General features: G+C 40.5%; 1 protein-coding gene across 1 annotated transcript in view; it reads right to left on the bottom strand.

Moving 5' to 3' along the window:
• Positions 1-22,927, bottom strand: part of LOC124722756 (structural maintenance of chromosomes protein 4-like) — a 67,196-nt gene that overhangs the window by 17,249 nt on the left and 27,020 nt on the right. The window contains exons 2-6 of the mRNA XM_047247895.1: positions 19,251-19,332; positions 18,965-19,114; positions 14,909-14,959; positions 6,809-7,030; positions 4,273-4,394 (exon numbers count right to left, since the gene is read on the bottom strand). Of these exons, the coding sequence (XP_047103851.1) occupies positions 4,273-4,394; positions 6,809-7,030; positions 14,909-14,959; positions 18,965-19,114; positions 19,251-19,332 (627 nt within the window). The remainder of the gene's footprint in view (positions 1-4,272; positions 4,395-6,808; positions 7,031-14,908; positions 14,960-18,964; positions 19,115-19,250; positions 19,333-22,927) is intronic.

Here is a 22,927-nt window from a genome sequence, read left to right as displayed (position 1 = left end):
ATTCCTAGGTATGTAGTTGAATTTGTGGCCTTTAGATTTGACTGATTTATTGTGTAATCAAAGTTTAATGGATTCCTTTCAGTGCTCATGTGGATGACCTCACACTTTTCATTATTTATGGTCAACTGCCAATCTTCACACCATACAGATATTTTTTCAACATTTTGTTGCAATGTTCCTTGATCTTCTGATGACTTTACTAGATGATAAACAACAGCATCATCTGTAAACAATCTAAGACAGCTCCTCAGATTTTCACCTGATTCATTTGTGTAGATAAGGAATGGCAGATGGCCTGGGGACTGCCAGAAATCACTTCTGTTTTATTCAATGACTTTCCAACAGGTAATACAAACTGTGACCTCTCTGACAGGTAACCACTAATGCAGTCACGTAACTGAGATGATATTCCATAAGCATGCAATTTCACTGCAAGCTGTTTGTGAAGTACAGTGTTGAAAGCCTCCTGGAAATCTAGCAATATGGAATCAATTTGAAATCCCTTGTCAACAGCACTCAACACTTTCTGTAAATAAAGAGGTAGTTGTCTTTCATGAGAATGATGTTTTCTAAATCCGTGTCAACTGTGTGTCAATAGACCATTCTCTTTGAGGTAATTCATAATGTTTGAACTCAATATATGTTCCAAAATCCTACTGCATATTGATGTTAATGATATGAGTCTGTAATTATGTGGCCATTTTGCTGGTTTGGGTCCATCCTGTAACACAATTTCTGATCCCCAATGGTGATGCAGTGTTCCAAGATGACAGGGCCTCTATTCACACAGCTCACATCATCCAGGCTTAGTTTTATGAGCCTGAGAATGAACTGTCATATCATCCAGGATTAATTTTATGAGCACGAGAATGAACTGCCACATCTTCCCTGGCCAGCTCAGTAACCAGGTTTCAATATTATTGAGCATATGTGGTCTACTTTGTGAGGAGGATGGATGATTGCCAATCTATAAATAAAATCCACCAAAGGTATCCTTGAAAATAAGTAATTACTAGGATAAGTAATATATTTGGATCCTGTTATAGCAACACAGTAGATGTGATGTACATGTACAGATAAACAAGTGATTAAAATTTCAGAAAAAATGGGTGATTTATTCAACAGAAAGAGATTCGCAAACTGAGCAGTTGGCCCTTATGCAAGCAGCTATTCAGCTCAGGATTGATCGATAGAGTTGTTTGGTGTCATCCTAAGGGATATCATGCCAAATTCTGTCCATTTGGTGTGTTACTGTAGATCGTCAAAATCACGAGATCATTGGAGGGCCCCATCCATAATGCTCCAAATGTTCTCAATTCGGTAGGACCCATTGTTCTTGCTTACCAAAGTAGGGTTTGACAAGCATGAAGATAAGCAGTGAAAACTCTGGCCATGTGTAGGTGGACATTATCTTGCTGAACTGTAGGCCCAGGTTTGCCATGAAGGGCAGCAAAACAGGTCATAGAATATCATCAGTGCAGTTCTGTGCTGTAAGAGTGCTGCAGATGACAATCAAAGGGGTCCTGCTACGATAAGAAGTGGCATCTCAGATCATCACTCCTAGTTGTTGGACTGTATGGTGGGCCACAGTCCTGTTTGCATCCTGCTGCAACCCAGCACATCTTCAGATACATATTTGCTGGTTGTCAGGGCTCAGTTCAAAGTGGGACTCATCACTGAAGACAATTCTACTCTAACCAATGAGATTACAGGCCAAAGATGTTTCTGGATCTGTCCCCAGTAATGCCCATCTGTGCATTGGGAGAGTTTCTATTGTTTATCTCTGTACTCACTAAATACTACCTTGGCCAGTAAGATTGCCAGATCTCTCCACAGTTGAGAACATTTGAAGCATTATAGGTAGGGTCCCCCAACCATCTTGGGACTTTGACAATCTAACATGCCAATTGGACAGAATTTGGCACAATATCCCACATGATGACATCCAACAACTGTGTCAATCAATTTCAACCAGAGTAACTGCTCGCACAAGGTCCAGTGGAGGAACAATACATTACTGACCTGCTCAACTTTTAAAGCAATTTCTCTCAAATGAACCATCCAATTTTTCTGAAATTTTAATTATTTGTTTGTTTGTTGTGTACATGTACATCACATCCACATAGATGGGCATAGCTTTGCTTTATCTATATAAAACAATTTTTTTTAGTTCATTTGATGACATGAGATTCTCCTCATGTTGCATAGAGAATCTGGCATTCTGTGTTGTGCTGGGTGATACAACAGAGAAGTTTCTGTGTTCTATCACTGGTGTCTCAATGTGAACCAGTTAAGGTGCTTCCACTGCTGCAGGTTGTTTCTGTGGAATATCATGAGTCACACTGCACATCATATTAAATATCATATAGTTCCAGTCGGAACTATGCCTTATTGGAATCTATCGCAGTAAGAGTTCCAAAATGGAGAGATTGCTGGAGTTTCACAAATGCTAGCTTCAATAAGTTTGAGTAGCTACATGGCAGACTGACTGCCTGGTGTCTACTGCTATAACCAGGAGATCTCTCAATGGGCACCACCCAGCCATGGCAATAGCCACCTGGCACTATGAGTGTTGCCCGAAGTACCAGTGCCCCAATGGGAATGACCACCTACTCCTTGATATAAATGCACATTGAAGTTCAGATGCCAGCAATACAATCCCAGCTTTTTTTAGGTAGACTGAAGTTGTGGAGGCTCATGATAGTTCCTTCCAATGAACTGGCTACCCAATTAGGTTCTGAGTCTAATAGGTGGTTCACCCAGAACTGGATGTCAGGGTTGAAGCACCCTGCCAGGTACCTATGTGCCACAGCATCTAGCCTTTTCTGCACAATTCATACTTCAGAGAAATTTGGAGAAGAATGGATTTTAAATAAGGGTAGGGACTAGAACAAGTTAAGAAAGGTAGGAAGTAACATAAGGCCTCAAAAAGGAAAAGCCAAAACAAGACCAAGGTGAGATCTAGATTATCATCAAGAGAGCAGGCAAAGATAGAGTGAGGGAATAGAATAAGAAGAGACAGTAATTGAAGCACAGAAAAAAGTTGTACTATGTTGGTTCAGTGTCTTGTGGTCAACACACATGTAAGAACAAAACAGTCACTGCCCTAGGCGGGGTTTACAGAAGAACCACTACTATGGGAGACTGCTCCTTTTCCCATTTAAAATTCAGGTTCTGTTTTGCTACAGTTGCATGCTGCTTATTTTCAAATTTTCAAATGGTACCAGTTATCTATTTATCTACTTATTTATCCATGTATGTATATCTACATACATACATAATAAACCACTATGAAGGGGTACTCAAGCATACTATGACATGTTAGAGGTTCTTCCTATTCCAGTCAAATACAGAGCATGGGAAGAAGGATTGAGTAATTCTATGTGCATGCTGTAATTAACTTAATATTGCCTTCACTATCAATAAAGGAGTGATACACAGAAGGATGATGAATAAATATAGTTCTTGACACTTCACGAGTTTTTGCAATATAAATGGTGTCTATCTTAGAGAAATGGAATGAAGGAAAAACAAGTGTCTATATGCCTCCATACAAGCTCTAATGTCTCTTATCTTTTCTTTGTGGTACTTATGTGAGATGGATGTGGGTGCCAGTAAGATCATTCGATAGCCTGTCACAAATGCAGGTTCTCTATAAATTCTCAATAGTTTTTCATGAACAGAATTGTTTCTTCCATCCAGGAATTCCCATAACACTTGCGCAGTGATCAAAACAACCAGTAGAAAATCTAGCAGCATGTCTGTGAACTGGTTCAATATCTGTCTTTCATCCAACCTGACGATGATCTCTAACATTCAAGTAGTAGTACCTCTTTTACTGTAAGAACTAGGACTTCTTTAGAAAGGGCATTACCACTCACAATACCACTGTCAAGAAGCATTCCATGAATTAAAAGAAGCAAGTAGTTTACAGAATATTTTGGTGAGATTGTTTAATTTTATTCCAGCAGGACCCACTGTATTGTTTTATTTCTGAGGGAAGGAAGTTGAAGAGTTCTGGAGTAAAATATAGAGTTTCACTCTGAACATTACATGTGGGTATAAATTCTACATAAAGATTGTATTACCTATTTTAAAGTGTTTGTGTACATCACAATCAGAAAGAACTTTGATAACTTATCAAAATTAGACATGTGGCCTTAATTCTGAACTGTCATGATCATCAATCTTCTTTTTTTTTAAATTGCACTTAGAATGTACAAAATACCATAATACTCCTGTGAAAACGGTTATGTAGTTGAATATACTTACTCCTTTGTTTTTAAGAGACGTTCAGTCATTTTCTCGAGATTCTGAATCAAAAGCTTCAACTTCTCTTTTTCTGTACTTTCAGGAAGAACATATACTTCTAACTCAGATTTTGCTACTTCATACTGAAAAGAGAAAAACAGAATAAAGAGAGAGTGTGCCAAAGCAGAACACAAAAATTTTAGTATTTGAGTTACTAAATGAATAATTTTGCTTCCAAAGATGGCTTTTCTATTTTGCTGGTGTTGCAATACTTCAAGAGTGTGTGTGTGTGTGTGTGTGTGTGTGTGTGTGTGTGTAAATTCTAAAAACCAATGTGCTGTGACTGTCAGGGGTACTTTGCACAGTACCACATGTTAGGGATTCTTCTCATTCCAGGCACATATGATGACTGTGTGTGCTGTAATTGATATAATTTTGTCTTCATGATTCCCCATTGGGATCACAGGGTATTAGATGGTTGCAATCATTGGACATGCTATGACGCAACTGTAAAATTAATAATGTTTCAAAATGTTCACTTGCTATAATTTCATACTAGTTTCTTAATATTTTTGCATATGTTTATTTTGTATATCATTTTTCTGCCTTACAGGCATCACAGTTTTACAAAGTTTTGACGTAATCTAAATACAAACATCAAGAAAAGTTTTGCATCATCTCGGTTCAGAGAGTTCCACCACCTGTACAGAAAATTGGAATAGAGATCAACATAAACATCATTTCCACCCTTTTTATTGCTCATGAAAACCCCACATTGCATGTTGTACCACCTTCAGAGGTGGTGGTCCAGATTGCTGTACACACCAGTACCTCTAATACCCAGTAGCACGTCCTCTTGCATTGATGCATGCCTGTATTCGTCGTGGCATACTATCCGCAAGTTCATCAAAGCACTGTTGGTCCAGGTTGTCCCACTCCTCAGTGGGGATTCAGCGTAGATCCCTTGGAGTGGTTGGTGGGTCACACCATCCATAAACAGCCCTTTTCAATCTATACCAGGCATGTTTGATAGGGTTCATGTCTGGCGAACACACTGGCCACTCTAGTTGAACATCAGTATTTTGAAGGAAGGCATTGACAAGATATCCACAATTGGTGAACGAATTGTCATCCATGAACACGAATGCCTCACCAATATGCTGCCAATATGGTTGCACTATCAGTCAGAGGATGGCATTCACCTATCGTACAGCCATTACAGCACCTTCCATTACCACCAGCGGCATACTTTGCCCCCAAATAATGCCACCCCAAAACAGCAGGGAACCTCCACCTTGCTGCACTCACTGGACAATGTGTCTAAGGTGTTCAGCCTGACCAGGTTGCCTCCAAACACATCTCAGATGATTGTCTGGTTGAAGGACATGTGACACTCATCGGTGAAGAGAACATGATGCCAATCCTGAGCGGTCCATTCAGCATGTTGTGGGGCCCATCTGTACTGCGCTGCATGGTGTCGTCGTTGCAAAGATGGACCTCACCATGCACATCAGGAGTGAAGTTGTGCATCATGCAGCCCATTGTGCACAGTTTGAGTCATAACACAGCGTCCTGTGGCTGCACAAAAAGCATTATTCAACATGGTGGCATTGCTGTCAGGGTTCCTCCAAGCCATAATCTGTATGTAACAGTCATCCACTGCAGTAGTAGCCCTCAGATGGCCTGAGTGAGGCATGCCATCGATAGTTCCTGTCTCTCTATTTGTCCTCCATGTCCAAACAACATTGCTTTTGTTCACTCTGAGATGCCTGGACACTTCCCTTGTTGAGAGCCATTCCTGGCACAAAGTAACAATGCGGATGCCATCAAACCATGGTATTGACTGTATAGACATGGTTGAACTACAGGCAACATGAGGAATGTACCTCCTTCCTGGTGGAATGACTGGAACTCATTGACCGTTGGACCCCCTCTGTCTAATAAGCGCTGCTCATGCATGGTTGTTTACATCTTTGGGTGGCTTTAGTGAAATCTCTGAACAGTCAAACAGACTGTGTCTGTAATATAATATCCACAGTCAATGTCTGTCTGTCAGGAGTTCTGGTAACTGGGTTGATGAGAAAGTTTTTTGGATGTGTTTAAATAAAATTTACTGTTCAGTGGGGAAGATGATGATTTGCAAAAATTTTCAATTGATATAATGAAGATGATGATGTTTGTAATTGTTCTGTAACAGTAGCAATACCACTAACCTGAGAGGAAATTTCAAATCATTCATAGTGATTATTGCAGTCCAAACAAGCCACTTCTAAAGAAAATTCTCAACTAGTATGATTATATAAGTTTTTAAATGATATGCCATTACATATCAGTTCATTTCCTTGCAGTTTTTTGTGTAGCAATATTGGTTTTAAAGTAGAGAAGTTTATCAAAATAATCAGTTTAAAAAACTCAGTTAACTACAACTGCAGATCATTTTGATAGCTTATAGTGTTAATAATTAGTTGAACATTATATATCTGTATGTAGAAATATTAATATATAAAACGACATTGTAAAGAATTATCTAGCAATCAGTATGGACTACAGTAAGTACCTGTGATTTCTTTCCATCAACAACTTCCTGAATTTTAGTGAGCTTGTACTGGAGAGAATCCTTTTCCTCACATAGGTTAGCAATATCTTCCTTAACGTGTTCCAGAGCTTCCTTCAGTTGGGCATCAAGTTGAATACAGTCACTATTAATCTGATTTTCTTCATCCTTAAATTTCATCAACTGCCCTTGATATTTCTCATACAGCTCTTCATAACCTGACAGCTGTTATTTAAGAGTAAACTTATGTTATGAAAGGAATGGACTATTGTAATGATTTCAATTTAGCAATAAACACAGTTTGCAGTTATCTCATAAATAAAGCACAACTGCAATTCAATGGCAATACAGTGACTAACATTTAGTTTCATGCATATCAAAATATGACTAAGAAGGGAAATCATTTTTCTCCTTTAGATACCTTTCTCCCTCTCTAATCCTTTCCTCAATCCCTATTCTAGGTAGTTTGCACATGAATACCAGACCACCCACCTGCTCACCAAATCACAGTTAATTTATTGGGCAAAATACAACTTAATCTCTCTTCTAATTAACATTTAAGAAATTCCATACATCATTAATTGATACTGGTCTAATTTCATTTTGTGTGCTTTCTCTCCATTTACTTCTGTGATTACCAATTTGGGACGTTCCATATGTTTATATATTTAACTGACTTAGTGCCTGAGAAGTTGTATTATTTTTTCTGTTCCTTTTTCTCCCAGATCACTGGATATTCAGTTTATTTCTCTTATTTTTCCAAGGCTGAACAGCCAGTATCTGGACCCTTTGACATGACACAACAAATGTAGCTCTTTCTGTGGGGCATGCAGCAGGTCAAGCAAGGCTTGGTTGCCATGGTAGTGAGCTTTATGCCAGTATTTGCTGATGGCTCTTAATCCCCTGCTCAGCTGGAACTCACAGCTACAGGACTTTGTGGCACACCTCTACCCTTTCTCCCTGTTGACAAAGTCAAACCTTGGACGAACTATGGTGCGCACCTTGAGCAGTATTTCCTGGCATATGGTATCTCAGGAGACACCCATCATAGCGTGTTTCTCCTTGACTATTATGGACCAGAGGTTTTCTGCCTCCTTCAACAACTAAAACCTGAATGACAACCACATGCCCTATCATATGAGGAAGTAAAATTTTGACTCTGAGGAGGACCACATCACTGCAGTGCAGCACAAATTTTTCAGTTGCGATAAGCAACTGGGTCAGTCCAAACAGGATTTAATTGTGATGCTCCAAGGTCTTTGTCAGGAATGTCAGTTTTGGTGTTTCAGCAAAGCCTGTAAACAGTCTTATTCCGTGTCTGTCATTTTGGACATGCTCCTGGTACAAGCACTCAATCAGGGGCTTTTGACAGATGTGCTGAAACTGAAAGACCCCACATTGGAGGCTTGTCTTCAGATTGTTCAAGCATTTGACCACTCATTCATGTATCAGGTTCCATACAAGATCCTTCTTCTATCTATGCAGTCAACCGTACTGCCTGCTACCTTAGCCACACCTGCTACCTGCAGATTTTCCACCTATAAGTAAACAGGCATTCCCTGCGTGCTGCACTCCTGCACTAACCATTTCATCACACATTCTCAGCACCATTGCCTATTTTGTCATGCCGCACATGCCTCCTGCACCATGTCATGCAAAAAACAGAGGTCTGCAGGGCTACCACCAAGATGTGGGTGGTTTCAGCTCAAGTGGACACTTTCCCAATGGAGGATTCAAACATGGTGGCCCCAGAGGTGCTTCACGTCCATGCCAATCTTTCTGTCTGAGATCAACAAATTTCCCTCCAGGTGTTCATCAATGATCACCTTGTTGACTGCCAGATGGACACCAGTTCTACTGCTTCTATTATGTGGAACACCTACCAGCAGTAAGCCTCTCCTCCACTACAACCATTCTCCCAGCATCTCTGCAGTTACAGCAGTGACATAGTGGCAGTCAAAGGAGAGTTCATCATCATATTCCAACGGGCTTCCTTGTTGATACCCCAGGGGTGACAGACATATTAGGACTTGACCTCTTCACTGTTTTGGGACTAGAAATGCACAATTTGACTAGTAGCATACTGCCAGTCATTGACAATCCTTAGTTCCACACTTTTCACGAGAAGTACCATTCAGTGTTTGAGCCTCCTACTACAGGTGTTGTGAGGTTTGAAGCATCTATCACCCTCCTCCAAATAGCCATACCCTACTTTTTAAAGGCTTGGAATGTCCCATTCACCCTTCAGGATAAGTTACAGGTGGAGCTACAATTTTTGCAAGAGCCTGGCATCTTGACAGCTGTTTCCAATAGTTAGTGGGCAACATCCACCATACTGGTCAACAAACTGGATAGCTCCCTCCGAATATGTGGCAATTTCAAGAACATGATAGAAGTGCAATCCACTGTGGATGCTTACTCCATCCCAAAGATATACGAGATTCTTACTGACCTCAAGGATGCATATCTGCAGCTTTCACTGGATCAGGTGTCATACGATTTGCTAGTAATCAACACATCTTTTGGTCTCTTCTACTACAGCCCTCTCCCCTTTCGGACTGCAGGCACCCCATCAATATTTCAGAATATTTGGAACACCTTACATGGGAAGTGCTGGCACAGCCAACGACCTAGATGATATTATCATGGCAGGATGGTCTTCAAAAGGCCTGGCTGGTAATCTAGATGCTCTTTTCTCCATCCTCTATTCTGCAGATCTTAATTATAATTAGGAGAACTACCAATTTTTTGTTCCATTTGTGGGATAACTGGGACATATCTTAAGCACCTCAGGAATCTGGTTGACGCTGCAGTATGTCCAGGCTGTACAGGACTTACCACCACCAACAATGTCAGGCAACTTTAATCCTTATTGGGCCACCTGAATTAGTATCTGTTATGTCTAGGAAGCCTGCATACTCGGTTCGCTAGACAAACAATCAAACAAGTCATGTTAACGAGTCTTTTTACAATTAATCAAATACAATACTTAATCTTGACAATTACACAGATGTGTCGCAAGCAAAAGGACAACATACGAAGTAATCAGTCTTTGTGGTGACCACTGTTCTATAACTGACAAAAGTCTGTACTGAGCTACTATTGAAGTCACTCTCATTGATGCTGCTATAAAAGTGGCTAATCTTAAAGATGCTATTGAACTGGGCATGGCTCTTATGTCCTCTTCACCTAGAGGCCACTGCTGTCATGTTGTCATTCTGGAAGGGAGGTCTGTCAGCATGCGGTTTGCTGATCTCTTCTCACAGCCTTCTCTTCCATGTTGTTCCCAACTGGCGTGCCGGTGCTCACTGTATGCCATAACATTTCTCAATCCCAAAGCGACAGAATGTCATTGGATATGAAGCACGACAATGGGAGGGGAGGCAGGAGCATGGATGCTCTGATGGACTGGAAACTGTGACTGCAGGGGCATCAGACTTCCGGTCATACCCTGCCATCCGGTCTTTGCTCTGGTGGAAATGTCTCCCAGGAAATGTCTAGAAGGAATGTGTCCAGCTCCAAAGGCCCATACAAAGATATAGAAGGCATCAGCTGCTGCAGTGTGGGTGTGTCCAGCTTCATCAGTAGAACAAGAGGATATGGGGGAGGCAAAGAATCTGTCTCCATGGGGTCATCCCACACTGTCATGAAAAAACACTCTGGCAGCTGCTGTGGCTGTGCTGTCCTTGCTATCTGTGAATTTGGGGGAAGAGATACAGAAGGATCACAGTGCACATGACAGTGGCGAAATTGATTGTGATGTTGGTGCTGCAATCCGTCTGGGCCTGAAATGAGATACACACATGTGCCAAGTCGACAAAGGACCTCGCCTCATGCCTATCATCTAAAATCTAAAATTAAACTCTATCTGAACAGGCCTTGGAAGGTCTGCACATCACTCTCCTGGCTGTATGTCAGTTTATGAGACTGAAGCCGTTACTTCTCAATCAAGTAGCTCCTCCATTTGCCACACAAGGGCTGAGTGCATCCCTCTTGCCTACAGCACTCAACAGACCAATGGTCACCCATCCAAGTGTTAGCCCACCCTGACAGCACTTTGATGATCTGACGGGAACCAGTGTTACCACTGTGGCAAGGCCCCAGGCCCCGCCCATCATCTGCTGCCACTAACATCCCAGAAAAACACAACATGATACAACACAAAGCGATACTTGTGGCCTTCCTTCAGTGCTGGATGCTGCAGAGGATAGTGCAGGTGGAGGAGTGTATGATGGCAGTGGCCATAAAGCAATTCCTTTGGCAATGATCCATGGATGCAAATGATAGGAGGCGAGAAACAGTTGCAATGCTTCATCCCTGATGTTTGCAGAGCAAAGTTTGGCCACCATCTGCTGGCAAAATGTTCTGCTTTGCCATTGGACTGTGGATGAAATGGTGCACTAGTTAGATGCTGTATGCCATTGCATTCACAGAATGTTGCAAATTCATTTGATGTGAACTTAGGGCCATTGTCCGACACTGTGACCTCTGGCAAACCTTTGAGGCCAAAAATAGAGGACAACACTTGAACTGTGCTACATGACTTTGTTGAGTTCACTGGCACAGCAAAAGGAAACTTGCTATAAGAGTCAACCACAATCAAGCAGTGAATGTCCCAAAAAGGTCCCGCAAAGTCTATGTGCACACATTGCATGGTGATTACGAGTGAGGCCAAGCAGGGAATTTTTGTGGTCAAGCAGACTGATTTTCCGCACATGCTTGACACTGTGACATAATATGTTCTATTTGGGTGTACATACCCTGCCAAGTGAAGTGTTGACATGCTAACTGTTTCATACAAACAATCTCCAAGTGTCCTTTGTGAAGTAATGCAACACCACTTCTTGCAAAACTTTGGGGATCAACACACATGATTTTCCATTGTCTTTTTGAAAAAGAATCACACATTGCTGTGTAGCAAGGCTATGCCTATGTGCAAAGTATAGGTGCATTACAGCATTCATTATGCTAAGCAATGGGTGAGGCCAAGATGTGTGAATGTATTTTAGCAAAATGTTCAAATTGGAATCAGCTTCCATGGCATGTGCAATTTTCCTATAGTGCAGAGGAAAGGATTGAAGCAATTCAGAGTAATGAGCATCAATGTGACACCAAGTTGCAGCAGAAGCATCAAAGTCTGTATCAGAGCCAATTGGAAGACATGAAAGTGCATGTTGAGTATTATCAGATGATACACAATCTTGTACTGGTATTGAGACAACAATGAAGCCAATCTTTGCAATTTATGGGCAGTTCGTACAGGAACCACCTTCATCTGATGAAACAAGCACTGCAATGGCTTGTGATTTGTTACTAAGTAGAATTTTTGCCATACAAATAGTGGTGCAATTTGGTGACGCCATACACAGTACCCAATGCTGCCACCTCTATTTGTGAATAGTTACACTGAGCTTTAGATAACACTTTCGATGCGAAAACAATAGACCTGTCATTATCACTAAATCTGTGCAAAAGCAATGCACTGATTCTGTAAGAAAAAACGTCAACTTGTAACACAACTGGTTTGTCAGGATCAAAGTTAACCAAGCCTCGATCATTGAGCAATGCAGATTTTAGTTTTTGAAAAGCTTCTTGGCACTCATCTGTACAAACAAAGTGGACATTCTTGCAACACAAGTAATGCAATAGAGCTGGGATTTGTGCAGCATTTGGTATGAACTGAATATAATAGTTCATTTTCCATGAGACTGACTGCAATTCTGTGACACTGCAAGGAACTGGCAGATCACGTATGGCTGATAAATGTGACTGAAGAGTATGTACACCTTGACTGTTTATGACATGACCAAGATACTACAACTCAGGTTTAAAAAAGTTACACTCATTCAGTCTACACTTTAGTCCTGCATCAGATAACACATGAAATAAAGCATGCAGTTTTGGAGTGTGTTCTTCAGGTATGAGACTTGCCACAACAATATTGTCCAAACAGTTTGGTATTTGAGCAGTCTGTTCTTCCAAATGCCGTTGGGAAATGGTAGGTGCAGAAACATTGGAAAAAGGCACACACAAATATTTAAGCAAGCCCAAATAAGTGTTCACAACACACATGCTTTGAGATTTCTCATCTAGTGGTATTTGAAGATATATATCTTGCAAATCAATTTTTGAAAAGTAGTGACCAGAACCTAATCTGCCCACAAGATCCTCTGGGCAGGGCAATGAGTAGGTATCACTCACAGTTTGTGGGTTGACCACAGACTTAGTCAACACAGAGGTGAATGTGACCTGAAGGTTTGGGGAGGAAAACCTGTGGACTTGCCCATTGACTAGTTTATATGGATGCAGTAGCTCTGCTATCTTGTAATTCTTAAATTTTAGCAGCTGCTTTATCCTGTAATGCAATGGGAACAGTTCTGGCCCAGCAAAATTTTGGCTGAGCATTGTCTTTTGTAGTAATATGTGCCACAAAATTGTTAGCCTTGGCTAAACCTTCAGAAAAGATCTCAGGGAATTCTTCCAACAAGCAGCATTGTCTTTGGCATTGAATGCAGTCACTGACAACACATTGTCCTGGATGTGAAAACCAAACAAATCAAATGAATCAAGGCCAGATACATTCTCACAACCATGTGATTGTACCACAGTGAAAGTCACAGTTCATGCATGCGAGTGATACATGGCAGGCAAGGTACATTTTCCAAGAATGGGAATGCCTTGTCCATTGTAAGCCGTCAGGTGTGTGCTAGTTTTAGACAGGTGTGGAGAGCCTAATAGTTCATGTGTGTTATGATTCAGCAATGTAACAGAGGCATAAATGTTCAACTGAAATTTCACACGTTTTCCACTAATATGCAAGTGAACAAAAAGTTTGTTGGACTGGTATAGCACTGAATAAACTGTTTGATTGCTAGTTTTGCTGATGTCTGCAGCATGCTTTGAATACACTGAACTGGGCCTTGCAATTAGATATGTGTGAGTGGGCAGAATTCTTATGTTAGTTCTGTTGCAAACATATGGATTGTACGCGACCTCTCTTGGTGCAAACATAACACTGTCCTTGTGTGGATGAGCAGTCTTGGCATTTGTGCTGTGAATAGTACTGAGGACATGAATTAATTCCATTCACCTATTTAGAGGACTGTTAACATGTCTTGGCACGCACATGCTGTTGCTGCCTACTGGGCTTGTCATGAGCAAGGGACAACTCAGCCAGACAAATTTGTGGCTGCTCAAATTTATTGTCTGCTATGACACTTGAATCGTACTGATCTAGAATTTGCAGTACATGATGAAATGATGGACCTGACTCTTTAAAAACCTGTTCTCCAAGTTTGACATCAGTTAGATTTTACATGATCATATCGTGCAACATAACATCTGAATATAAAGAACCACAAGCACATTTGAATTTGCATTTCCTCATCATACCCTAAGTTTGTTTTGACCTTTTCTTGCAATGAAAGAATTTGTGCTTAGCTGCCACCACTTTCAGATGCTGGTTATACGAAAGTTTAGTCAGAGTGACGTTAGGGAACAATTTGTGAAAGAGGCAAAACTGCACTTCTCACTGATGAAAAAAAGTAATTTAGTTTCACACTATCTGATACTTTGTGAGAAATGATGTGGGCTTCATACTGTGTCAACCGCTTGAGCCATTCCTCTTCTTTCTTTTTCATTAAACTGGTGAAAAGGCAGTATGGCACTGAGAGCTACAGTTGTTGCATGTTTGGCTGTGTCAGGTGTTTGGTTCACCAATAACTGCTGTACCGAGCTTAGAAGGACTGCAATCTGCTGTGTCTGAAACTGGAACATCTGTGTTAGCTGAATTGCATCTATTGTTTGCAGCTGAGGTGCCTGAGCAAGAGAGGGGGGAAGATGGGTTGCTCATTTTGGAATAAGCAAATGCAATAAACAGACAATGCAAGCAATAAAGTAAGTGCCTACAATGTCCACCTGAAAACACTGAATAGAAAAATCACCGTAAGACTCCATTAAAACATGTAAACACCCCTGCAAAGAAAAGACAAGGTAGACTTAAGGTGCCAACAAAACACAAAATACCATGGCAAAACAAAACTGTGGCAACTAGTGGATCTGGGTGCAAAATGTGAACAGGTTGTCACTTTGGTATTCATTTACCTCATTGCCAATCTTTTGTCCAGCCTTGTCATCAACTGCATATTGGGTTTGCTAGACAAACAAGTTGTATTAATGAGTTTTATTACAATTACTGAAATACAATACTTAACTCTGGCAGTTACACAGATGTGTCACAAGCAAAGGGCAACACACAAAATAATCAGCCTTTGCAGTGACTGCTGATCTATAACTCACAAAAGTCTGTCCTGAACTGCTATCAAAGTTGCAGTAATTGCTGCTGCTGTAGAACTGGCTAATCTTGGAGCTGCTGTTGAACTGGGCTGCCAATTGGCTGATCTCTCCTCACAGCCCTCTCTTCCCTGCCATTCCTGGCTGGCATGCTGGTGCTTACTGCATGCCGTAACACTATTGTACATTCATTTCCCATGCTGCAATGATAGCTGCTCCACTGCAGCATCTCTTATGCAAGAAGATGGCATGGCACTGGCATAAGACATGTGACTGTGCTTTCTAGGCCTTTAAGTGGGCATTGCTTCAACCACCTGTCTGATGGCTTACGATCCATCACTTCCTATAGTCATTGTGGTCGATGTATCTGATTATGGTGTGAGAATCAATGGAGTGGAAGGACAGGTTGCCTTCATTGACATCAGCCCAATGCAACTATGATGATGGCAATGATGATGATGATGATGGGTTTGTGGGGTGTTCAACTGTGCGGTTATCAGCACCCTTATGAAGTCCCAATTTTTTCACACTCCAATTTTTTACACAGTCCAGTCTAGCCACCGTCATGGATGATGATGAGGAGGAGGAAAGGATAAGGACAACACAAACACCCAGTCCCCGGGCAGAGAAAATCCCGAACCCGGGACCCAGTGATCCAGAGACAGCAATGCTAGCCACTAGACCATGAGCTGCAGACCCAATGCAACTATGAACAAATAGAAAAAGAAGCTCTGGCTTGTCTTTGCCTTAACAAAATACCATGACTGTCTATGGTGGTCATTTTACCATATTGACTGACCACAGACTTTGGCTCACCACCATCAACAATGGGTTCAGATTCTACACCATCTACATTGGGGCATCGTACTGACTGAATTTCTGGTGCGGCAGAAAGTATATTGGATCAGGATAGACAGTAACATTGCTTCTTGGTGGATACCTGCACATCTTGCCAGATCAAACAAGCAGCCCCACCAAGATGCTGTTTTCTGTGGCTGGAGCCAATGACACGATGGTCATGACTCCACTTGGATTTGGCACACCTTTTTCTCCGCCATATTCGTAGTTCATCCTGATCGCCCAGATGTCTTCTATGCCACCTCAGCATGTGATTCAAGCCTCGACCCACACCTTCATGATTGAAGGTCAGCCAGAAACAGTTGTCATAGCCAATGGGCCTCAGTTTACATTCATCTAGGACACATCCTTCTGTGAGTCCAATGGAATTGGTCTTGTCCACACAGTGCCTTTCCACTGGGCATCCAAAGGTCTGGTGGAGCAGTTTGTTTGAACATTTAAGAATCAGCTATCGAAGCTTCACCATTCCCACTCTCTTGGTGATGCACTCTCCACCTTTTTGGTTTCCTATCTATCAACACCACAGGAAGGGACCAGTCCAACTGAACGACTCCATGGATGGCTGCAGCGATTATTTCTTTCCCTCCTCCACCCACAGCAGCCACAGGAGCCTCTACCACATGGTCTATCAGACACTTTCGCATCCATGATGATGTCTGGGTCCTGACATTTTCACAACAAGGCCACTGTTGGACTCCGGGAGTAGTGACATAGCAGTTGGGATGGGCAATGGGTCACAGTACAACACATTGATGGTTTGCACTGTTGCAGACATCTGAACCAAGTCTGCCACAGGATACCACCATTGGAAACTTACACAGACTCAGGACTTTCTCATGTTGAGGTTCATCTGCACCACAGTGGGACACTGTGGTCCCTTTGTCTCCCAGTACCCTGCCCTCTGCCAACACTGATGAATGTCAACTAGAGTGCTTGGGACCCACACCCTACAGGGGGCCCTGCTGATATCATGGAAATCAACGATGACTGAAATTTACTACCATCTCTCTCTCATACCCACCATTACCTAAAGGGAAGACACTGAGGCATCAAGGGTTTGCATATGTACATGATAATATTGCCTCCCCAGACTGCATTGATCACAAAAAGGGCAACAGATGCCAGGACAAGCACCACCAGATATCATCCATGCCAGGACAAGCACCACCAGAGATCATCCATGCCAGGGACCTACTTCCTCCACTGTGCCATGTGTGCAGAACTGGATCAGCTTGAATTCCTCCATGGCCAAGCTATATAGGGCAGTACAAGTCAACACTTTGAAAGTTCGGTCCACTGGAGCTATGGACCAATTCATACCCTGGCTCTTAGCAAAACATCAGTCAGAGTCTGCTCAGAAGCCACCACAGTGGGACCTATGACTTTACACTAACATCCCAAGATGTACCTGTTGGCCAACTATGCCAACATCTTAGTTTCCATCATTAAGGATTATCAGTGGCATAGTCTTCACATCCCACTACATTTATTCACTGCATGTTCCAAGCATACACCTGTTAGTGTCTGAGAAGTATTATTATTTTTATTGAAAAAAAGTTTTCCTTTGTTATTAAATGTCTCCACTGCAGTCATAATAAACATTTGTTCTTGTTTACCTGTATGTTGTTATTTCTTATCAAGCATCTCCCAATGTGAGATATAGCAATGTGCCTTTTCTTGGTCAAGGATTATGTCAGTGAGGTATTATTTACATAGGTGATACAAGAAGAAAGATTAGTATTTAATGCCCTGTCAATAATGAAGCTATTAGAGGCAGATCACTATCTGGGGTTGGGGAAGGACGGAAAGCTAAATAGAGGTACCAGCTACTCCCAGCTTAAACAATTTAGATAAAATGTGGGAAACCTCTAGATGACTATATGGTACATTCTTCAGCAAGTATGTTCAGTTTACTATCACTGACCAGAGGAGGGTCGCACCTCTGGTTGACACATAGGAAGTGACAAATGTTTCCCTTTTCCAAAATCCACAGAAGGTGGTTACTGATCATCCACTCAGTAGTATTTCCACATAGATAATGCTGATACTGGTTGTGGTGATAAAGGAAAACTTGTTTTGGTGCATGGCAAAATTCTTTAGTGCCCATCAAATGTAAAGTGTAATATGAAAATAACTCACTCTCACGATGTGGCATGTGTGTGAACATACAATTAGAATTAGTGTTCTGACAAAAACTTTCTATATGGATAAATGTAAATAGGTCTGTCATTCAGGAGCAGTTTTCTTCTTTGCATAATAGTACAACACATTAGACTGTGGACTGATAAAGGTATATGGACCACACTGCATCTGTGTAAACAACTATTGTAATAAGTTGCATCACTAAGAAAAACATCTGTAGCAATATGGGGGTTGAATATTTTTCCACAGTATGCTTTACAAGATGTAGATTAAGCTTGATGCTTCCCAGAATACTAGTTATGAGTATCATCATAATACTACCAGTATGGAAACATCGTGAGTGAACAAATTGTTTCCTAAGAGACCAGTCTCTGGTGGTCTACCGTTCACATTATTACTTTTCTCACTTAACCTATGCCTGGATCATTCTTGAACATCACCTTGTCCAAGGGCATTTGCCCTCACTAGCCATGTGCATTATGCAAGGAAATCAATAAATGCAATTTGCAATAAACCTTTCATATTCTGTCATTTCCTCCATGGCAGCTTGAGTGATTTTCTATGCAAGGTCAGGCAAATTTTCTGGCATTGTCCAGTTAGTTTCCTTCAATAGATTATGTGGCATAAGCTCTCATAGTGTTTCATAGGGAAGAGAGACATACAACTTGAAACAAACTAGTAGTTCCTTTTTGAGTTTTGTTATCTATTTAATATTATGAAACATTTTTATAATATAACGAATTTTTCAAGGAATAACCCAGCAAAATTAGGATGGACAAATTAACAAGTGCAACTTACATTAAGGTGAAAGGTTGATTCTTAACTTAGTTTATACTTTTGTTCTATACAAGAGAAATTATCAGTCACCTGTTTTTTCGCATCTTGCAGCAATTCATTCATTCTTGCCTGCTTCTCTGCAGCTGCTTCAGCCTCTGCTTTCAGGCCAGCACATTCATTATTATAACTTCCAGACTTTTGGTTCAACTTGTCTTTTTCATTACCTGCTGATCTCTCTCTCTGTAAAATTAATTAACTTTGACAAAAAACAAATTCAATTATGTTTAACCTGTTAATTAATAATATTGAATACCTACTGATTTAATTCATCAATATTTTCAAGTAATTTCATTTTTTCTTTTTGAATGATTTCTACTTCTGACAGTTTCTCTCCTAGCAGTCTCTGAAGTTCAGACTTCTCTTGTTCTTCTTTATCAATTAACTCTTGATTATCTTTTCTGCAAAGAGGAACATTATTAATGTATTTGCATAACTTCTGATCACTCGTGGCTAGTGGTGTGCTTAAGGAACAGAAACACTCTACCTGCTCACCTCACTGTGTATGATCTAGTTCAAGAAGAAAAGACTCTGGCATATTTTTAATTTATTGCATAAACATGGTTAAATATCTAAATCGAACTACAATATGAAAGGCAAAAGGGAAACTGTTGTACATAAACATTCAAAATAAGCTTGAGGAAAAGGTTGGGTGGCCAAGATTACAATGCAGCAAATACTAAGCCAAGAAACTTCAAAAAATTGTTTGAATACAGAATAATATTAAGTAATGTTAATTTTGGTAAATTAAAAGAATGAATAAGACCAACTGAAATAAACACAAACCTTTTTCTCAAGATGTAAATTGAAACTATTTTTGCAGTCTGGTGTTTCACACTTTTAATGTCAACTGTAACTGACAGGCCATGTGAGGTGAGAAGTAGAGGAATCATCCACAAGTAAGGTGGAGTTTGTATAGGGTTTCCCAACAGTTGATGACACAGTGTTCATTGCTACTGTAAGTAAAGTGATTCTTAAATCATGCTCTAGTCTGGAAATGAGTTCTAGACTTTATCTGAAATACCATATTACAAGCAACAACCATACAAAGGCGGGGGGAAGACCATGGAATCTCTGTGCATGTAAGTGGGCAATGTTTTTTTTTTTTTTTTTTTTCCATCACGTGGTGGCAGAGGCATTTTTAATATTGAAGAAGATACTTAAAAAAAGGTTGCTTACAGAGGAAAGCCCAGCTATTAGAGCTAGTTTATGAATGTTAGATTAATATTCTCTGAGCTCATTGCAGAAACAATTAAACTTCTTCTTCCAAGGTGCAGTTAAGATAAGAGTTGCTCATCCACACTAGCATTTTCTGGGCACAGCAGACAAGGGTAATACTAATGCAGCAAGGTATGTTGAATGCATTTGATGTAGTAGTTAGCATTGCTGGGTGGTGTGCTGTGGGTCACCAGTTTGAACCCAACCACTGGCAATTATTTGTTAGTTTGTATTCATCCATTATGGAAAGGTCTTGTGTTTGTATAGTCTGTAACATTCAATGGTGTTATAAATAGCCACACTTTTCATCCGGGGCTTGGTATTATTCTGGCTGTATGTTGATTTTCATAATAAATGTGCTTTCACTGCTGCGTGTTACACTTCACTGATGACTCTGCTTTCACATTTGGACTCGGTTCTAAGAATGTCATTGCTTGGTGGAGACACTGGATAATTCCAAACATCTACATCAACATAGCTTTTACATTGCTTGTCTGGAGCTATCACCTAAATCAACAGGAACAGAATACAAGCAGTACTTCATTCCCAATGGCCATATATTCAGGAGAAAATGGATTCCAAATGAGCAGTAAAGTCAGCAGCATGCTGGGGATCCATCAGTGCTTCTCTGGAGATGCTAGTCAGGGCATGACTAGATTTGACTGGGTCACAAAATGCTACAGGTGGGATGACATGATGTGATGGCAAATGGGTACTTTTACTTTGATGGTACAATCCAGCAGTCATTCAACCGTAATGAAGAGAAGTTCAATAGCTGGGATGAATTCCAGGTTGAACTGAAGAAAATGTTTAATGACAATCAGCAGCAAGTCCACTTAATGTAAGAACAACTGAAGAACAGGGCTCAGCTTCGTGGGGAAACAACACAGACCAACCTACATAATATTTTAGCCTTATATCAGATTTTGAATTTGAATATGACAGAAGCTGACAAAATCTTGCATTTTATGAGTTGCAGGAAACCTGTACCAAGCTCTTTTGGTAAAGGATGTCACAATTACTGAGGAATCCATCGAGTGGTGCCAGCATATCAAGGAAATGCAACAGAAAGAGAGTTGGATAAAGAGGTATGAATGAATCCTGACTGCGGTCCCTACGGGAGTTGTGTAAGATAACTGGACCTCCTCTCTCTCATACACCACAAGCAAGGGAAGAGAGAAAGTATTTTTTAGCAACCAGATCAGGCTGTGCACCATTTCAGAGAAAGAGGACAAGTTTGTGTTGACTACTACATCACCAAACATCAATCATCACACCTATTCAGACCAGTCAACTGCAGACGATTATAGTCGACCTGTGGAGTGAAGCCAATCACTATACCCTGGATGAGGTCAGTCCCCAATGTACTGTAGCTGTCCCACACTGACAAATAGAGGTACCAGCTACTCCCAGCTAAATCTTCAAAGGATGCATACAGGGGGCCATACGTGGGCCCATATTTTAGGACATAGCTACTGAGCCAATGATAGAGCAATGGGAGTAGTAGCCTACACTGATGATATGCTCATAGTGGTATCAGGAAACTCAAGAAGACAGAACAAAAGACTTCACAGCTTCTCATAGACATCAATGAATGGTGTTTTTTACAGCAGCGGTGGCGGGTGGGAGGGGTTGCCAACTAAACCACTGGTGGAATAATACCTGGTAGATAGAGAGGGATTCGACAGAAAAGGGGCATCACATCTACACTTTTTTCCTATACATGAAGGAACAAATAAGGTTTACACATATGGATCAGAGACATGGCATGGTTCATACCCAGAACACCTCTATTGGTTTGGTCTCAGCCAAACACCCATGTGCACTTGTGGAGGAGTAGGAACTCCAGAAGATGCCACTTTACACTGTGATGATCTCTCACACACACGACCCTGAACTTAATGTGACAACATAGGACAAATTCTGTAACAGCTGGATGACTGGTGCATACTGAATGGCATAACCGATAATGTCATGTACCTTACACAGGTTATACAAACAAGAACAATCACATACATATATAAGAGCAAACATGCAAACACAAGAACAGGATACTTGAGATGACACAGATCCAAGCACAGAAACAAACTCAGATGCTGAAACAGATACAATGAGGTTAATGTACAGTCCTAGATGTAAGATAAGACTAAATAAAGAAACACAGAAATTGATAAACTTTCATAAAATATTTTAAACTATGTGGAAACGTCTTGACCAATATGTGTAAATTAAAAGATATACTGTAGCTTATGTAAAATCATATAGCTTAGGTAAAGTAATACCAAAAATTAAAGTGATGCAAAAGGTTGTTGTGCTTAGGTAATATTTTACCTTACAAACAACACAAACACCAGGAACACAAAATAACGAAGTCAAAGATGCACAAATAAAATGTACTGATTATGCCCCATGTAAAACACATATGACCTGTAGCAAATGTAATAGAAGGGTAATACAAACACATGCCTGTGCATATAAATTTATCAAGTGATTATTAAAGCTCTATTTTCTATACTACCTTAAATGTGATAGTCTTTATGATTTACCAAGCTCTCACACACAAGATAGCTTGGTAGTGGGATCTCTAACAGAAATCTATGTACTTGTCTATTGTCTTTTATTTCTCCTTCTTAAATTAAGCGTCTTATAATTTCAGAATTTTTTTCTTAAATTTATAATATGTCAGAATAATGATATGTCAACCTCTTTTCTGCCTTCCTAAATTCCTATATTCTATTCATGAACCATTAATTTTAAGATTTTCATTTCTAAATTATT

The sequence above is a fragment of the Schistocerca piceifrons genome, chromosome X (genome assembly GCF_021461385.2).
Source record: "Schistocerca piceifrons isolate TAMUIC-IGC-003096 chromosome X, iqSchPice1.1, whole genome shotgun sequence".
NCBI classification, from domain to species: domain Eukaryota; kingdom Metazoa; phylum Arthropoda; class Insecta; order Orthoptera; family Acrididae; genus Schistocerca; species Schistocerca piceifrons.
The sequence above is the reverse complement of the archived record's forward strand: the minus strand, read 5'-3'. Positions and strand labels throughout refer to the sequence as shown.